This window comes from Salvelinus fontinalis, unplaced genomic scaffold (assembly GCF_029448725.1).
Source record: "Salvelinus fontinalis isolate EN_2023a unplaced genomic scaffold, ASM2944872v1 scaffold_1358, whole genome shotgun sequence".
In the NCBI taxonomy this organism is placed as follows: Eukaryota; Metazoa; Chordata; class Actinopteri; order Salmoniformes; family Salmonidae; genus Salvelinus; species Salvelinus fontinalis.
Window position 1 is genome coordinate 2,501 of NW_026601567.1, and position 20,653 is coordinate 23,153.

At 45.6% G+C, this 20,653-nt stretch overlaps 1 protein-coding gene across 1 annotated transcript in view; it reads right to left on the reverse strand.

The window, feature by feature from the left end:
- LOC129849072 (hedgehog-interacting protein-like) overlaps positions 1 to 4,320 on the reverse strand; it is a 5,127-nt gene extending 807 nt beyond the window's left edge. Inside the window, exon 1 of the mRNA XM_055916123.1 lies at positions 3,582 to 4,320. Coding sequence (XP_055772098.1) covers positions 3,582 to 3,854 — 273 coding nt within the window. The 5' untranslated portion in view covers positions 3,855 to 4,320. The remainder of the gene's footprint in view (positions 1 to 3,581) is intronic.
- Positions 4,321 to 20,653: the final 16,333 nt, after the last annotated feature.

The following is a 20,653-nucleotide window of genomic DNA, read 5'->3' on the forward strand; positions in this document are numbered from 1 at the left end:
CAACGCAGAGTGCCTGGATACAGCCCTTAGCCGTGGTATATTGGCCATATACCACAAACCCCCGAGGTGCGTTATTGCTATTATAAACTGGTTACCAACTTAATCAGAGGAGTAAAAATAAATATTTGTCATACGCGTGGTATACGGTCTGATATACCATAGCTTTCAGCCAATCAGCATTCAGGGCTCGAACCACCCAGTTTATAATAAACATTATTGTAAGACATTAGCATGGAGAACTTTAATTATCCACCGCTGCAGCTTTATTGATGGTACACTGAGAAAATATTCTCCAGAGAAACTAAGCCCACACCAAAATTAGACTTGATTACCTTTTAATGTCACTTTTTAAACCCAGAATACGCGGCACTTTCTGAGAAAAAGATTATCTCCCTCCCAACTTGTTTACCTAAGTGTACAAACAGTTAAGTTCAAATTACATTTCATATGTCAGGGCGGCTGGGGCCAAAATGGATGGAGCCGAATTAGAGGGTTTGAAGCGTTACTTAGGTCGCTAAACAAAAGTAAACAAGAGATTTAGACCCCAGAAATTAGCAGGGATTATTTACGTAGCAAATTAGGTGTAATAAAACACAACGTAATCTGTCCTGCATCCAGACATGTGTGCTGCTTAGGCAGCAGGCAGGCTGGTAGTGCTTTGCACTGTGTGAGGTCCGTCCGTGTGTAAACACCAATTTAGAGATAGACAGGCACATCATTCCCGCACTGGTATCAACAAATTAGCAGTCTGTCCTAGTCAATTAGGCCTACAGACCTGGGTCCAACATATGGACACCTCTCTCTCTCTCTCCCTCTCTCTCTCTCTCTCTTTCTCTCTCTCTCTCTCGCTCTCTCTCGCTCTCTCTCTCTCGCTCTCTCTCTCTCGCTCTCTCTCTCTCTCTCGCTCTCTCTCGCTCTCTCTCTCTCTCTCTCTCTCTCTCTCTCTCTCTCTCTCTCTCTCTCTCTCTCTCTCAGTTCAACAATAACCTGACTAGGTCTGGAAGAGAAAGCTGTTTCTTAAGGATACGGCCACCCTGCGGTCGTGTTCGAGACCGTTTTGTGACCACAGGTTGAACACAGGCCCTTTGGTTGTTTTATAGCCCCTCAGGACCACGACTAGAGATGGCCAAAGAATGTTTGTTCTACTCCTCTTACCGGGACAGTGTAAAACACGGGTGATTAGGACTTGCCAGAAGCACACACAGAGGTTGATAAACCCGGCTATAAACAAGTAATAAATATACTCATACTAATACCATACTAATAAAGAGTGCAGAGCAGCTAAAAGCCGTTAGCCTTTAGAAGTGTTGACATGTCAGCATTAGGCAGGGTAGGCTTAGCTTGGGCTAAAACCTGGTTGTCCATGTCTGTGTGTTTTACTTACTCTCGGTCTCTGTAACTGAGTGGTCAGGTGTGGCTCAGTTGGTAAGAGATTGATGCCAACAACGGCAGGGACGTGGGTTTAATCCCTGCAGTATACAGATACTAAAACCTATCCACTCACTGTATTCTAAGTCATTTTGGTTAACAGTGTCTGCTAAGTGGTACTGTATATGTTACTATACTATTACTACTACTAACCCCTCCAAATCTATGTGAGTACTACCGCCGTGGGCATGCCTAACCGCCCGCCCTCCTGCTCTAAATTGCCCATTGATTCGGCGTGCCATGGGCTGGCACGCCGAATCAGTCCACGGAGAGGAGCATTTGTGGGCTCTCAGCCATACCCTGTGCCCATATGTTGCTGGGATGGGCTCCAATGTTGCCATCACCACAAACCAGAACAAGAGGACCTTTGTTTGTTGTGTTTAGCAGCAAAATTTCACCACTGACTCGCAACTCAAAAGCAGAGAAAGATAAATTCTCAGTCAGTAGGCTCGATCCCGGGTCTGTACAAGCGCTATTATAGCATTACTGGGGGAACAGAAATGCAAGGGACACAAGTCTCCGAAGATAAACAAACTGACCCACACACACACACAACATCCATCTGTGTGACATACCTTGGCATGTGGGGGGAAATGTGTCGTAACACATCAATAACACAAGATTGCCAGTTCACATGAACAGCCCAAATGCAAAATGCATTTCCATAAGCTCCTTTATGGTGGTCGTTGTCCTCCTCACAGAGACTTGATCAAAAAGCCAACGTGTAAGTAGCTCACTGTAGAGGAGCAGCTGTTACAGGAGGACTCATTTCTTTGATAGGATCTGCACAATGGCTTTTGTCAGTGAAATTGCCGGAACAAACATATCAATGCACAAAGGTCACACTTGAAAACATTTGCTTGTCATTCAATCTTAGACAATGTGGGCTGCACAAGCCTCATAAGGTCTCACCATCAGGAATCACAGGGAGAGAGAGAGACCACCACACATAGCCCCTATAGAGAAAAGTGGCTGTGCTGTAGGCAACACTAAGACTGGTGTTAAAAATCTTAAACAAAACACTTGCCCTTTGGGAATAGGTGTAAGTTAGTGAGGGGTGGGTGTGAGAGGAGGGAGTGAAGGACAAATAATACCCTCTCAGCAGCCTTAATACTTGGACAGAGTGGAGGGACTGAGGGGGGAGACTGATGTTCTCCAGCTTCACCCATTAGTGAAACTAACAAACACAATGGTGCTGTTGGTATTCTTTTGCCATAAGCAAAAAGAGCTCTGTGTGTGGGCAGTGTAGCAGGGAGGAGAAGTTTTGTTCCGTTCAGGGTTTTTCCTCCTATTTGCATGACTTGAGCAAATTAAATGACGCAATGTGGCTTTTTGTCACAACACAAAGTGAGATACCACCCAGCCGCATATGTCGATTCGTTGGGAGCGATTTACACGAGAATACGGCGAATTCTACCGTGAACTCCACGTAGCCTATGAAGGCTGTGTTAAAGATTTATCCATGCAGTTAAACATGACAATAATGAATAGATGGTCTATAACGGGCATCAGCGTAGGCTATGTACAGTAAACGCACACATTCTGTGCAGGAACTGATTGGAAAGAATAAAAACATAATAACATGCGACATTGCTGCAAAATACATTCTAAGTGCACTGACAAACATGCCACACGTGCGCATAACCGCGGTGTGGGATGCAAAGAATAACTTAGTAGAATTGAACGATAGTCAACCGTGCTGACTCACTTGGACTGCGCTCGTATGGTGTTCTTTTGTAGCTCGGGGATGAACGTAAAAGGTTATAACATAACCATGGTAACACTGTAACGCTTTGGACACGCTCGAGACCAACAATCAGGAGGCTTATATCATTCCCCACTTTTAAACAACATAGTTGACTGATAAATCATGTTCATTTGTTTTGACAGTTTTATGGATTTTCTACATATTTAATGTGACTGATAAAGAAACCTCAAAAACAGCCTAGAGTAGCAGGACAACGCCAGAATGTGTAAGTAGGCTACGGTTGAATTTTCCCCTCACAGTCCCACCTCCCTCATATATCGTTAATTCTACTACTGTCAACAACAAGTCGAAATGACACACAACGCAGTAAATACATTCCCCGGGGCGTTTGGCATTAGCCTACAGACAGCTCTCACAATGAAAGAATGCAACGAGCCCAACATACCCTGGCATCACGCCGGTGAACTATCTGATAAGCAGCACGCCTGGTTGGGCAGCATGACACACGAGGGTACAACCTGTGACAAACTTCCCCGCTGCTTGCACCGCTGTCCACTGACAGTTTTCGTTCCCTCTTCTTCAGTCGCTTGGGCATGCTCCCGTCGTAACATCTCCTTCTCCTCGGGCTTATTTCCCCCTTCTCGCCAAATTTCGAATCCCCACATTCCCAAACGTTGACTGCAATAGCCAACACGAGTACAAATTTCAAATGCCTCATATTGAAAAAACGTTGGAACCAAAAGATATGAGAGAAATCACTGTTGAAAGCAACGGTGCAAACCTACAAAATACTCTATTCTCTATATTTATATATGCTGTATCACAGGTAAACGAGTATAATCATTTAGTTTAATAAAGATATACGCATAAAGTAATCAGAATTAAATATTTGCTAAAGAAAAAAATGTTATTTAAAATAAATTAATGGTAGTGCTGGTTATGATGGCATACCCCAGAAATACAAATGTTTCTCTCGTAAAGAAAACAAAGCAAATAATAAGCAAACTCTGAGAATTTCAGTAAGCTTAATTTGTGTCCTTCCTTCTGATTTAAAATCCGTTTCAGCACAGTGCATTGGGTCAAAAAAGTAAGCACAAAATTGTCTCTCACTAGATCCTCAGAGCGCTCACATGTTTCCCCTTGCTCTTTCCTCCTTCTTTTTAACCAGCGCGCGAGAAGAGGAGCGAGCACAGTGACGTAAGACAGCACGAGTGCGCGCACTTGGCTATACACTACTGTGGAACGGAACGATGAATACCTGACTGTCAGCACTGGACGGGCTGTCGTCAGTGATAGCCTACAGAATAATTGAAGAGGTGAGATTGAGAAGTCAAGTGCACTTGAGAATACATTCTAGAAGTGATTCTTTCTAGGATTGTAAAGTCTATTACATATGTCGTTTCATGTGTATTCTGCATCCCCTATCTATAGCACTTACTTGATTATATATTTTGGGAATGTAATCTACATAATGGCAAGCATTAGCCAACACTAGGTTACATATCTTAATGTAAAAGTAAACACAAGTAAATCCCCCCACCAATTCTCTGAAACATTAACATACACTATTTGTATTTGTATTTATTATGGATCCCTCTTCCTGGGGTCCAGCAAAATTAAGGCAGTTTATACAATAAAAAAAAACATGACAATACATTCACAGATTTCACAACACACCGTGTGCCCTCAGGCCCCTACTCCACCACTACCACATATCTACAGTACACACAGTGTACGTGTGTGTACATGTGTGTGTGTGTGTGTGTGTGTGTGTGTGTGTGTGTGTGTGTGTGTGTGTGTGTGTGTGTGTGTGTGTGTGTGTGTGTGTGGTGTGTGTGTGTGTGTGTGTGTGTGTGTGTGTGTGTGTGTGTGTGTGTGTGTGTGTGTGTGTGTGTGCTTATGTCTGTGCCTATGTTTGTGTTACTTCACAGTCCCCGCTGTTCCATAAGGTGTATTTTTATCTGTTTTGTAAGTCTAATTTTACTGCTTGCATTAATTACTTGATGTGAAATAGAGTTCCATGTAGTCATGGCTCTATGTAGTACTGTGCGCATCCCATAGTCTGTTCTGGACTTTGGGACTGTGAAGAGATGCATGGGTGTCCGAGCTGCGCGACAGTAGTTCAAACAGACAGCTCGGTGCATTCAACTTGTCAATACCTCATAAATACAAATAGTGATGAAGTCAATCTCTCCTCCACTTTGAGCCAAGAGAGATTGACATGCATGTTATTAATATTACCTCTCTATGTACATCCAAGGGCCAGCCGTGCTGCCCTGTTCTGAACCAATTGTAATTTTCCTAAGTCCTTTTTTGTGGCACCTGACCACACGACTGAACAGTAGTCCAGGTGCGACAAAAACTAGAGCCTGTAGGACCTGCCTTGTTGACAGTGCTGTCAAGAAGGTAGAGCAACGCCTTATCATAGACATACTTCTCCCCATCTTAGCTACTGTTGTAACAACATGTTCTGACCATGACAGTTTAAAATCCAGGGTAACTCCAAGCAGTTTAGTCACCTCAACTTACTCAATTTTCACATTATTTATTACACGATTTAGCTGAGGTTTAGGGTTTAGTGAATGATTTGTCCCAAATACAATGCTTTAAGTTTTAGAAATATTTAGGACTAACTTATTCCTTGCCACGCACTCTGAAACTAACTGCAACTCTTTGAGGCCGGCCGGGCGCAGTGCACGCTGACCAGGTCGCCAGGTGTACGGTGTTTCCTTCCTTCCTCTGTGTTGTGTTTCGGAGGACGCATGGCTCTCGACCTTCGCCTCTCCCTATGTTGCAACGAGGAGACAAGAGTGTAACTTCTACCAATTGGACACCACGAAATTGGGGAGAAAAAAGGGGTAAAGAAAAATACATTTAAAAAAGAAAAGACAAAAGAACACCCTCTGTGTCCTTTTAGACAGGTAACTCTTTATCCACAAAATAGCAGGGGGTGTAAAGCCATTGTAACCGATGTGAAATGGCTAGCTAGTTAGCGAGGTGCGCGCTAATAGCGTTTCAATTGGTGACGTCACTCGCTCTGAGACCTTGAAGTAGTTGTTCCCCTTGCTCTGCAAGGGCCGCGGCTTTTGTGGAGCGATGGGTGACGATGCTTCGTGGGAGGCAGTCGTTGATGTGTGCAGAGGGTCCCTGGTTGTCATTGTTGATAGACAACAATCATTTTTTGCACCTCTTCCACACTCACATTACGGAATTCCAAATGACAATGCTTGTCTTTCATCATTTGGTCAGATATACTTGGATGTGTAGTGTCAACGTCTGCCATCAGATGAAGTGGTTTGAGCCTAATTTTGGTGGCCAAGGAAGCTGGCTGGCACAACTGGCCCCCAGCTGGGAAGCACTTTGGAATTCGGAAGTGAGGTCACACCTGATTGAATATTGATACATTGCGTATCAGTCAATATTTAAAGTAATTAGACTTGGCAGTATTACCCCAATATCAGCCGTTTGCTGCCTACCCTACGTCTGTAATTAAAGGTATTGCTGTTCCTCTGAAGACCACTGATAAGACAAAGCCAAACCCCGGACAAATCCTCTTTCATTCGCCTCTCTCTTCAGAGAGATTACACGATAGCAATCCGAAAGGCAAGGGGAATGTCCTGTGGCAATTACTACAAAAAAACTGTGGAAACACACAGAGGAGCTGGAAATCACTTCCATTACCGCACCTGTTCTTCTTTGGGGGTCCGGCAGCGAGGCCGGCACTGACCAGAGCCCAATAGGCTGCTTATCTACAGGAATCTAGAGCGATCCAGAGGAATCCAGCCTGATTTGACTGTGGGGCAATTATGGAAATGACTCTGTGTTGCAATGACCCGAGCAGAGACCCTGCCTGACAGATTTGACCTGAAGAATTACCCCCCTTCTTTCCTTCAATGCATTCTGAAGCTGTCCTCGCAGCATTCTTTTGTGTTACCCCACTGAACATTTTTGGAACCAAGTTTAGCCTTGGCTTACAGTGCGGTACAGTACACAGTAATAGATAGTGGACTGGCTGGCTGAGACTGGGGGGGCTGTTTGACGTGTTGTAGAAGAAGAAGCACCACAGCAGGTCTGAGAACAGCAGAATGACATCCAGACGCATTGTTGAAGAACGTGAAAACATGTGGGATGCAGCTGTGGGACGCCGGGGCTACGTGTAGAGGCAGTAGAGAGAGAATCACAGGGTAGGGAGGGGAAGACAGACCACAGCTATAAGTTAACAATGTGTCCCGGAGTGGCAAGAGGCTTGGATCTACACATACAAACAGCCATGTTCAACTATCTTGTTATTTTCTTGTCGTGATGCCTCCCACCCTAATTCCTTTGACATCTTAGTATATCTATCTGAAGGCCTGTCGCCCTACCATTTTATTTGGGCATTTTTATTGTTCAGAAATGTGGTGGGAACTCTCTTTGTTCGCAGGACTTTATCCTGCTAACTGTTCCAAATGTCCGAACTGAATTTGGTAAGAGGGCTTTTATGTACTCTGCGCCATCGGCTTGGAACGCCTTACAAAATTCTTTTAAACAGGAAGAACTTGTCCTGATTGGTGTTTTTGGAGACTGATTCCCTGACCTGTCAATGTTTTTAATTAGCTGTTTTATGATTTTGTTATACTCTTGTGAATTCTATGTTTTTTTACGAGGTTACCTATAGTTTTTCATGTTGTCTGTCTGTAATTGTTTTATGACTTGGTGCAGCCTATCTTGGCCAGGACGCTCTTGAAAAAGAGATTTCTAATCTCAATGAGCCCTTCCTGGTTAAATAAATGTTAAATTAAATCAAATTTAAAAAATAAAGCTGTTTTAACTTAAATTTGTTAGGTGAAACCATAAGCGTGAACAACTTGGGAATACCATAGTCAAGAAAACCCCAGTCTAATGCAGTTCATATTGCTTGTGTTTTTATGTTTACATGAAATGGGAAAGATTCATTTGATTTAAGTTCAACATTCATTCATAAACAAAATATTGACCCATGAGAAAGCAGGGTCAGTTGGGAAATTCTCGTCCGCTTTGTCTCATTCCGCATGTGATCCGCAGATGGACGGAGGTAGGAATAGAACATTCCATCGGGTTACGGATATGGTCCTCCTCCTCCTCCTCCTCCTCCTCCTCCTCCTCCTCCTCCTCCTCCTCCTCCTCCTCCTCCTCCTCCCCCTCCTCTCCTCTTCCTCTTCATCTTCCTCCTCCTCTTCCTCCTCCCCTTCCTCCTCCTCCTCTCCCTCCCTCCTCTCCTCTTCATCTTCCTCCTCCTCTTCCTCCTCCTCCTCTCCCTCCTCCTCCTCCTCCTCTAGCCTCACACCTCACTCACTCCCCATCCCTCTTCCGGGCACCGCTAGCCTCACACCTCACTCACTCCCCATCCCTCTTCCAGGCACCGCTAGCCTCACACCTCACTTACTCCCCATCCCTCTTCCAGGCACCGCTAGCCTCACACCTCACTCACTCCCCATCCCTCTTCCAGGCACCGCTAGCCTCACACCTCACTCACTCCCCATCCCTCTTCCAGGCACCGCTAGCCTCACACCTCACAGCTCGTTACTACTCCTAAAGCCTCTCTGGTGGCTAACTCTTAGCTGTGGGTCCCATCCAGCCCAAGCTGGGTTCATCTCAGGGGCTGCAGTGTGTGTGTGTGTGTGTGTGTGTGTGTGTGTGTGTGTGTGTGTGTGTGTGTGTGTGTGTGTGTGTGTGTGTGTGTGTGTGTGTGTGTGTGTGTGTGTGTGTGTGTGTGTGTGTGTGTGTGTGTGTGTGTGTGTGTGTGTGTGTGTGTGTGTGGCTGCCAGTTAGGGGGCTTGTAGTCATCATCATAGACTGAATCCCAGTGTGAACTGTAAGCACAATGAGAAACAGATGCAGCAACACATGCTATGACTAGAACAATCCTTCTCCTCTCTCTGTGTGGCTGTACATATGAGTGTCAGCTGTATTCGTCTTGTGATGAATCTCGTTGCTCTCTGTTCGTCGTTATCATAAGCATATGTAGTTGGAGAGTGCCACACATTTTTGGTGCTTTTCTGTGCTTTTCTTGTTTTAGAAGTGGATGGTGCCAGTGAGTGAACTCAGGTGGTTTGCTGTGTTCTTTGTGTTTTGAAGTTGAGGTGTCTAATGAAGTGTGAATTAGGTGTTAAGTGAGTTTGAAGTAAAAAGTGACAGTTGACTTTTAAAATGTCAGACTGACTGGCTATTCTATCATTCCATCTCAGTCGTAGTATGGCTGGTAATGAGAAAGCCTCATTTGGAACGCTTTCATTCATCTCCTCTCTCCCTTACCTACTGGGGATGGGGATACAGAAGCATACAGAAGCACGGTGTGACTCTCACACCTGCTCTAATGGCCCAGGGTTTGGCTGCGCTAAGCTTTCTGGACGCACCGAGCGTGGAAGGTGTTCACAATGCCATTAATATTCCTGACAACAGATTAATGAGGCTTTCACCGTCTGTTTATGAACGCTTTAGCTGGAGGGGGAGAAGAAAGAAAACTCTGATCCCGTAGAACATTTACAGCAGTGTGTGTGTGTGTGTGTGTGTGTGTGTGTGTGTGTGTGTGTGTGTGTGTGTGTGTGTGTGTGTGTGTGTGTGTGTGTGTGTGTGTGTGTGTGTGTGTGTGTGTGTGTGTGTGTGTGTGTGTGTGTGTGTGTGTGTGTGTGTGTGTGTGTGCAGTGCACGATTTCCACTTGAATGGATCTAAACACATGAGGACGTTTTAAGTGGAGTGACTTACGCGGCGGCGGGACTCATCCACTGTGGGTCAGTGGCGGCAGCCTGGGCCGCCTGCCCGGAATCAACAGCCTCTAAATCACTGTGCTTCAACCATCACACCCGGGACCACACTGCCTTCCCACCAGCTCCCCCCTGCCCTGTCCTTCCCACCCTGCTCTCTCTGTCCTGTACATCCCCAGCAGAATGTCCTTAGCCCTGATGAGTCTGGGGATGCTTAAGCTAAAGTATACACAGGGCCCTGAGTAACTGAAGCCACCCAGGGGCTCCGCATGCAGCCCGCTGGTTGGTGGCACGAGACACCACCAGGTTGTTGCGCAAGTCGAGAAGATCAAGTAGTCCTGAGACTGTTTACATGACACTCGATGCCTCGAGCCCCCCCCCCCCTCCCCCCTATCCGCCACCATGTCAGGGACATATTGTAGCAGAGAGGCCTCAGAGAAGGAAATTAACCGTATCAGCATTGGATTGCAGTGTTCCTTACAGGAAAACAAACCTACTGTTAAAGGGGCTGATCAGTGATTTTGTCCAACAGGGACGTTCACAAACAATGACCCCATAGGCTGTTGTCTGACTTGACCCGTGGTGGGCCAAACCAACCGCGCCGGGCGGTACTCCTCCATCACAAATAGAATACTTTCTCTCTTGTCTAATGATTTGATATGCATGACACTCCTTAAAGAGAACGTCTCAATGCTACCCCGCCTTTCTCATTGTCTCAACGATACATTTCTCATCTATAATTGTTTTTTTTACCCCTTTTTCACAGTATACAATTTGTAGTTACGGTCTTGTCTCTTCGCTGAAACTCCCGTACGGACTCGGGAGAGGCGAAGGTTGAGAGCCGTACGTCTTCCCAAACACAACCCATACAAGCTGCACTGCTTCTTGACACAATGCCCACTTAACCCGGAAACCAAAGTGTCAGAGGAAACACCGTAGACCTGGCGACCGTGTCAGTGCGCGATAGGACAAGAACATCCCTGCCGGCCAAGCCCTCCCCTAACCCGGACGACGCTGGGCCAATTGTGCACCGCCCCCATGGGTCTCTCGGTCGCAGCCACGACTCGAACCCAGAATCTCTAGTGGCACAGCTAGCGCTGCGATGCAGTGCCTTAGACCACTGTGCCACTCGGGAGGCCCTACATTTCTCTTCTAATTATGATCCCGACAGTTCTAGAGAAACTGAGTAACCACAGGTAGATTTCATAGTGTTACTTGAAAGAAATACACGTCCCTCGCATAATGCCTTGTATCTTTTTGTCTCTCTTGTTCAAACTCCCCATCCTAGGAAGTGCCACATCCCTACAGGCTAGCGAAGGGTTCATGCAACAGATGGATGTCTTTTCTCGGTCCAATTAATTGTAAATGTTTCCAGTAGGGGTTAACAACAGCCACAAAGTAGAACCATGTATGCCCCATCCCTCCCTCCTGCTCCCCCCCCCTCCTTCACATATGTGTGCAAATTGCAGATTCATTACAGTTTAGCATCAGTGCACTGCAAATTAATGGGAGGGGAAGAGTGGTAAGTGTGGTGTGGTGTGGGCAGCAGGCTAGCAGCAGCGTTGATGGTGGTCCTTGACTGCGTGTCAATGCTCCCTCTCTCCTCTCCTCTCCAGTACCCCACGCGCCGCTCTACTCGGCCCATTTGTTCCTGCTTGAACTCTGAAGCTCTCTATCAGGTAGAGGGTTCAGTCTAATGAGTGCTCCTCTCTCTATCAGGTAGAGGGTTCAGTCTAATGAGTGTTCCTCTCTCTATCAGGTAGAGGGTTCAGTCTAATGAGTGCTCCTCTCTCTATCAGTTAGAGGGTTCAGTCTAATGAGTGCTCCTCTCTCTATCAGGTAGAGGGTTCAGTCTAATGAGTGTTCCTCTCTCCATCAGGTAGAGGGTTCAGTCTAATGAGTGCTCCTCTCTCTATCAGGTAGAGGGTTCAGTCTAATGAGTGTTCCTCTCTCTATCAGGTAGAGGGTTCAGTCTAATGAGTGTTCCTCTCTCTATCAGGTAGAGGGTTCAGTCTAATGAGTGTTCCTCTCTCTATCAGGTAGAGGGTTCAGTCTATCAAAGGTTCCTCTCTCCATCAGGTAGAGGGTTCAGTCTAATGAGTGTTCCTCTCTCCATCAGGTAGAGGGTTCAGTCTAATGAGTGTTCCTCTCTCCATCAGTTAGAGGGTTCAGTCTAATGAGTTTTCCTCTCTCTATCAGGTAGAGGGTTCAGTCTATCGAAGGTTCCTCGCTCCATCAGGTAGAGGGTTCAGTCTAATGAGTGTTCCTCTCTCCATCAGGTAGAGGGTTCAGTCTAATGAGTGTTCCTCTCTCTATCAGGTAGAGGGTTCAGTCTAATGAGTGTTCCTCTCTCTATCAGGTAGAGGGTTCAGTCTAATGAGTGTTCCTCTCTCTATCAGGTAGAGGGTTCAGTCTAATGAGTGTTCCTCTCTCTACCAGGTAGAGGGTTCTGTCTAATGAGTGTTCCTCTCTCTATCAGGTAGAGGGTTCAGTCTAATGAGTGTTCCTCTCTCTATCAGGTAGAGGGTTCAGTCTAATGAGTGTTCCTCTCTCTATTAGGTAGAGGGTTCAGTCTAATGAGTGTTCCTCTCTCTATCAGGTAGAGGGTTCAGTCTAATGAGTGTTCCTCTCTCCATCAGGTAGAGGGTTCAGTCTAATGAGTGTTCCTCTCTATCAAGTAGAGTGTTCAGTCTAATGAGTGTTCCTCTCTCTATCAGGTAGAGTGTTCAGTCTATTGAGGGTTCCTCTCTCCATCAGGTAGAGGGTTCTGTCTATCGAGTGTTCCTCTCTCTATCAGGTAGAGTGTTCAGTCTAATGAGTGTTCCTCTCTCTATCAAGTAGAGGGTTCAGTCTAATGAGTGTTCCTCTCTCTATCAGGTAGAGGGTTCTGTCTATCGAGTGTTCCTCTCTCTATCAGGTAGAGTGTTCAGTCTAATGAGGGTTCCTCTCTCCATCAGGTAGAGGGTTCAGTCTAATGAGTGTCCCTCTCTCTATCAGATAGAGTGTTCAGTCTAATGAGTGTTCCTCTCTCCATCAGGTAGAGTGTTCAGTCTAATGAGTGTTCCTCTCTCTATCAGGTAGAGTGTTCAGTCTAATGAGTGTTCCTCTCTATCAGGTAGAGTGTTCAGTCTATTGAGTGTTCCTCTCTCTACCAGGTAGAGGGTTCAGTCTAATGAGTGTTCCTCTCTCTACCAGGTAGAGGGTTCAGTCTAATGAGTGTTCCTCTCTCTATCAGGTAGAGGGTTCAGTCTAATGAGTGTTCCTCTCTCTATCAGGTAGAGGGTTCAGTCTAATGAGTGTTCCTCTCTCCATTAGGTATTGGTTTTGTCTTGATGGGTTTTGTAACTTTTTAACTGGTCCTTAACAAAGCATTGGCTTTGGACTGAACACTCCTTGGTAGATATTCAAAGAGAAAGCCCTGAAAGTGAACGGCATACATTCGTTAATGGTTTTAATGTTCCTGGACCGGTTTGTTGCTGTTCCTGGAAAGGAGAAAAGTCAAACAGTTCTGGTCTTCTGAAATGGCATTGTTAGCAAATACTTGTGTAAATACTTGTTCATACACACGGTGGGTGAGATTTCTGTTAACACGGGTTAAAATCTAAGCAATGTCAGTACCTTCTCTAAGCAATTTGTACCTTTCCTTATTAACTACGCTGTCTGGTTTATGCTCTGAATTCTTGTTGGGGCGGCAAATGTGGCTGCGTCAATTCTCTGTTAATACTCTATAAACACGGACTTATCATTAGAGGCAACTAGTCTGAAGTGTTGCTTTATCTCCACTTATATTCAACTTTTATAGTTCAAACAAAAAGGTTGATATGAGCCTCGGAGAGATAAATAAATGGGAGCTCTTATTTAGATTAAGGGAAGTGGACACGGTTTTTATTCACCATTATGGAAATTGTTACTCTCAAGGTGGTCCTCTCCGTACAAGGGGAGATTGGTTTGATAGTACAGTGGAAGTTGAACCTGAACCTTTCCCCTGACGTCTGTGATGTGGTGGTTTTCCCAGGAGCTCGGGGTTCCATTGTGAAACCTTGGTTTGCATGGACTCTCTGTGCGGGGTTGTTTTACAACGGAAAAGGGAATGAAGCAGCTGCTCCGGAGGAAGAGAAGAAGACAGTTCGGTGGTTTGAAATGTTTCCTTTTTCATCCCCGTTACCCCAAGGTCACGGCTTGGGATCCCAACTGAGCTTTATTGTTTCTGGGAATCGTTTTCAAGGTCTCATTTCAGAGTAATATTTCAGAGTAGTCTGGCTCTCTCTTGTTCTTTTATATCAAAAACCAAATTGAAAACCTCCCCTTTTGTCTGGGATCTGATTACCAGCAGTGAGTCATAATCATAATGCAGCCATCCAGCTTCTCATGTCAGGATGTTTTTGTTCCAAATCCCTTTCGGTTAGTCCCAGGTAGGTCTGCTAGGAAACATGGCCCGGTTGTTACAGTATACATTTTCATATTGCCTACCTAAATGTAATTCAAACTGCAGTCTAGTATTTTGTGTTTTGGCGGCTACTGCAACCCATGGAAAGTATTTGGCTGGCTTTAGCTTTGATGCAACAGATAGAAAAGAGTCTGAACATATGGTTTAATACAAGTGTGTGTGTGTGTGTGTATGTGCGCATGTATGTGCGCGTGTGTGTGTGCGTGGTGTGTGTGTGTGTGGGCGTGTGCCACAACTGCTTGTGGTTCATCTTGCTGGTTCATTCAAAACACAGTGACATCTGAAGTGTCTTTGTAATTTATGTTTATTCATTTACTTCCCAGACTCTTTGCTCCGGCCAGATGCTACGCCACACCCACGGACGCTAGTTTCTTCTCCCAGTGAGTCTGTATCTGAGTACATCCGCTACCCTTTACTGAATGAGAACATATTCGGGGCCGTATGATTGGTCCAGAAACCACATGGGTTGAGCCAGAGCCAGAACACACGTGGGTTTAGCGGCAGTTTGAAAATTCATCATTGGCTTTGATACTCGGATTGGTTAGAGATGATCCAATCACTGATTTCTTTATTTTGTACAACACCCCTCGTGCCCCTGGTCATCACAAACAACTTCAATGATGGTAGTCTCAGACTACAGTATGTAGAGAATGACAGAGCAGAAGAATTCACTGTGAGTCGTCAGGCTAGCTCTTCCTCACCTGTTCTTTTAACTTTTCATATGTCATCTAACTACTGCTTAATGGCTACATTGTCACGCACATCTGTGTTAGTCAGGTCCGACCGTCTCTCCTCTGGCCGTAAGGTTCTCATTAACCGCTGGGTGATGGTTGTGTCAGGGCCGTGGCCTCTGTGTCGGCCCCACTGACTGAAGGGTTGAGTCAGGGTGATTGAGCAGTCGAGTCGCAGGCCTCAGGCCTCTCTCAGCAGGGTCCCATCTCCTCCAGAGTAGTGGGGTCACCGCCCTGTCTGCCACCGCACGTCTCCCCCTCATTCCTCAAGCCCTCGTCACACACAGACAGAGAGATGGACGGACAGACTGTTCCACAGAGCAGCAGGCACACAGACCCCCCCGTCCCGTCCCGTCTCACACACACACACACACACACACACACACACACACACACACACACACACACACACACACACACACACACACACACACACACACACACACACACACACACACACACACACACACACACACACACACACACACACACACACACACACACACACACACACCATCAACCCCTCACTACTCCCATGGCCATTCATAGTCAGGCAACAAATTAATTAGGGCCAGAGACAATTACCATAAACAGAGGCTGCATGTTTTTCTGCTTTGTGTGGGAAATGTTATTTTGTAAATATTTTTAGGGAACAGAGTATAAACCAGGACAGTGCACAACCCAAGTTTATCTTCAGCTAATTGCAAAGATACAGTGTGGTGGGGTATTCGGTTGTGGTCCCTACTGTGCTGCATTCCAGATGCTGATATCACTAGACCAGAGGACCACCAAAGACTTTAAGTATACTTTATTGACTTAAGCTGTATAAAGACTCTGATAAAGAGCTTCCTTCCACTGGTCATCCATCTTGTGTCTTTGACAGAGCGTCTTGGGCTCGGCAGTGTCAGCAGGACACTGTCTTCTTGTTGTGGAGTTAGAAGACGAGACTCTGTCTGTTCAGGGCTGTATCTACAGAGGGTGGTTAGCTGCAAGCCAAGCACAAAGACAGACACAGCAGCTCTTTTAAGTGAAATCTCAATGGTTACTTAGTGTGTTGGAATTATTTCCTTAAATTCCTCGTACACCATGAGAAACAAATGCGATGCTCTGCAATTGAATGGCGTTGAATGAAAATGCATGAAAAGCTGTGGCGACATCTTGTGTGACATGGATGTTTATAAAACTCTGTGGTAATCTCAAAACGGTTGAAGTTCTTGTTCCACGACTGGCAGAGGAGGGAGCGCCACTGCCAATAGGGAAGTGTGTTTCATTTAGTGTCACGCAGCTCCACAGCCGCTGCCAAAACCATTCCGCTGTACAAAGCTGTGCTATAGACTAGGCACCCTATTTCCTATATAGTGCACTACTTTTGCTAGGGCTCTGTTCAAAACTAGTGCACTGTATAGTACACTAGGAATCAATAATCCCTCTGAAACACGTCTTTGATTTTTCAATGTTCTTATGGTTTTCTAAGCCAAGACACAGGGCCATGTGGTATGGTTTTTGGCTTTATATTCCTGTGGTGCATGAGGTCTGCATCCCAAATGGCACCCTATTCCCTTCATAGTGCACTACCCATAGGGCTCTGGTCAAAAGTAGTGCACTATGTAGGGAGTAGGGTGCCATTTGGGACGGGGACGTGGACTTGGCCCACCGTGGAGCAGAGTGCTCTCTCTGCTGTTCTCTCTGTCTATGAATTTTGATATCCAAGTGAAAGCTGACCTGGTCGTCTTGAACAATGCGTGTGAGATGCGCCGGCACCAGCCGCCAACAGCTAGAACGAGGACGATTGATCATAAATCATTTGCGCACCATAGCGCAACACTCAGATGCATTTCAAGGATTTTTCCCCATTCATTCTTTACTATCTTTCTCAACCTGCAGTTTCCATGCTGTTTTGAGGGGGAGACGGAAGGAGACTGCCAAATAACACTACTTAAAGATTCCAAATATTTGTATGGTGAGTTGGACAGTGTGCTGTTGCAGTTGAATCCCACCAATAGCATCCAAACACTTGAGCTCTGTGTGCAGGTTTAACCCTTAAATCTGCTCTAGTTGAAGTGTCTGGATATACTGTTTACTTCGCTCTGCAGTCCTTGTCTACATACTGTATAGTTATGCATGATGGCCTTACATTGAAAAACTGACACTTCAAATCAAAATCAAATCAAGCTTTATTTATACAGCACATTTCAGACATGGAATGCAACGCAATGTGCTTCACAGGAAAACAAACTAATAAAAACAATGAAAATAAAAACCAAAATATTTACTACACAACAAACATAAAAGGATAAAAAACTAAAGAATAACAATAAAGACTGAACGACTAAAAAGCACCCTAAGGACAAGCAAAGCAAAAAAGGAGTGTTTGTTTCTAAATCATCTTAAGAGCTGGTCATTTAGTCTGCGAGACAAGGTGACTTAGTCACTGAGATGTATCTGGATTTTTTAGGAGCAGGTAAATGGCCTCTGTGGTCCTCTTCTCCAGCTGCCTCTACAGGCTCTGTGAGCCATGTCGTGTGGAGAGGTGAAGTCTTCCATGTCTGAGTGCTGTAATCAACACTGGGACTGTCTGCCCGCGTGCCAAATGGCACCCTATTCCCTAAATAGTGAACTACCTCTGACCAGAGCTTTTGACTATGGACCTTGGTCAGAAGTAGTGTACTAAATAGGAAATAGGGGGCCATTTGGGATGCACCCTCTGGCTGTGTCTGGGGGTCACTGATGAGGAGACACTGTGAACCGAATCACACACTGTCTGCTTTGCGCTCTCTGTCTGACTGGTTGTGTCTGTTCATTCTGTCTGCATATGAACCGCAGGAAAAGGCTGTTTTCATAAGTTCAAACACTGCAATAGTCTTATGTTCAGGCCATAGACTTATATGGTACAGGCAATGGTTGGTTTACTCATGCAGGCACAGCATACGTAGACACATTGTAGGATATTGTGTTTGGAATACCTTTTCTGCTGTTTGATGTATTCAAACAGCGGTAGGTAGCGGTATCTTACCCTCTATCTACAGCGCTGGTGGTACGCAATCTCAAACGGACAAAATATTTCTCTCTCGTGACTTGAAAACAAAATACTAAATGAACATATTATCTATGGTACTATGATGCATTAATACACAGAGGATGTCCTGATAATTGTTAAGAAGCATTGTTTGGACTGGTGGTGTGTCACAGCATTGGAAGACTGGCTAAATATTTACTGGTGGTGTTGGGGCTTCACTGGGCCTGTGTGTCTGGTCCTGGGGGTGAAGTCATCACCGATGGCTGATGTCATTGGAGGACACACACACACATACACACACACGCATGTACACACACACACACACACACACACACACACACACACACACACACACACACACACACACACACACACACACACACACACACACACACACACACACACACAAACACACACACATTGGCGCTGGCTTGCTTGCACTGACCCTTTTACCATTTGGGGCCTTGGACTGATATGAGTGTTATTGACCCAGGGGCCATGTGTGGCATGTTTGGGATCTGCAGAATATATCCCTTAACGTATACAACACAGCCAAACAATACTATCCATCAGTCAGGTCCTGGGGTAAACAAGGGAGCAGGCGGCCCATGGTGGGGGAGCCAAGGGTCACTGGAGCTGTTTGATTGTCTAATTGGTGGGCGGCTAGTCTAGTCTAGTGTGTGTGTGTGTGTGTGTGTGTGTGTGTGTGTGTGTGTGTGTGTGTGTGTGTGTGTGTGTGTGTGTGTGTGTGTGTGTGTGTGTGTGTGTGTGTGTGTGTGTGTGTGTGTGTGTGTGTGTGTGCATCGCTGCTCAAACACACACTATGCCTGCATGGCAGAGAGAGAGAGAGATGGAGAGATGAAGCCCTAATGAATACGTGTTTGTTCTCCAAGGCCACACACACTTATGTTTATTTGAACATGGATAGTGTTCCTGAACCTGTTCTATCCTCCGTCCTCCGTGTGTTTTCCACCTACCAACACGTGCATCCACCCTGCACAGTGATGGGGCTGAGCTGAACAGCATCAGGTGGCAACGCTATCCAATTCCAAAAGATGAAATGGTCGCATTTGTTTTATATATCAGCTAACACAAATGCTAAACAAACTTTATCTAGGAGTGTGAAGAACCCTCTCAGTAATGAGGACGAGGCGTATGTTTTATTTGTTGTGTCATCGTCATGGCTGACAAGAGCAGTTGTCTATCTGGTGCCGTTGGCGGTGGGCCGGGGAGGACCGTCCGCGCGGTCAGTTTGGTGTCAACGACGCGGGGACGTGGGTCAAAGCTAGAGGCAGCAATAGGAGTGGTAGTAGTAATGATCGCTGCACAGTGGCTCCAGGCTCTGAGACCACCGGGGAGGAAGCCTTCACCTCTCTCCCAAGTCATCAATCACACACACACACGTCCCTGCTCCTCTCCACGTAGACAACTGCAGCCTTTTCCCCAAGCAAGGCTTCTTCACGCAGACCCAGAATGCACTCAGCGCAGGCCTGGGCCCTGTCCCATAGAGTTAGAGGTAGAGTTCGGGGAACAACGGACATTGCAGTAAATATGTTGATTGATGGCCATAGGTTGCGCTGTGTGAAATGTTTGGTTATTGCAACACTGACAAGTGCTTATTGTGCCACTGCATTGAGTGTAGAACATCACAGGGAATCTGGAGCTGAAGTCTGATCTGGTTGTTGTGTTTCTACGCCTGGCTTTCAGTCTTAGGCTATACGTCCCAAAGGGCACCCTATGGGCCCTGGTCGGAAGTAGTGCACTATGTAGGGAATAGGGTGCCATTTTGGACACAGACTCAGTCCCGTTGGCAGCCCTGGTCCTGGCTTGCATGTCCACATAATGAACCCTAAAACCCCAGAGAGACACAAAACAGATCCCTGATGACGGCTGACCTCCAGATTAACTCCCACTGATGACTGTGCTTGTCCTTCCTATGTCAGCTCTTCTTATCACTTCTCTGAGGTCATAGCTATGAGCCACGGAACACTAGCAGTGTTTTTTTGTTTATATATATTTTTTTTAACCTGCATTGTTTTACAAGCTACATGTTGTATTTCAGTTTACCACTACAGTTGCCAATGGATGCAAAATGTGCCTTTACCAGGATTTCCTCCCTCTGCCTTCACTCCAACATGAATCAAAGTCTCAATAGTTATTACTGCATATACAGTACCAGTCAAAAGTATGGACACACCTACTCATTCAAAGGTTTTTCTTTATTTATACTATTTTCTACATTGTAGAATAATAGTGAATAGATCAAAACTATGAAATAACATATGGAATCATATAGTTACTAAAAAACACAAAATATATTTTGTGTTAAACAAATATATTTTAGATTTCAGATTCTTCAAAGTAGCCACCCTTTGCCTTGATGACAGCTCTTGGCATTCCCTCAACCAGCTTCACCTGGAATGCTATTCCAACAGTTCCCACATATGCTGAGCACTTGTTGGCTCTTTTCCTTCACTCTGCGGTTCAACTCATCCCAAACCATCTCAACTGGGTTGAGGTCGGTGATAGTGGAGGCCAGGTCATCTGATGAAGAACTCCATCACTCTTCTTCTTGGTCAAATATCCCTTACACTGCCTAG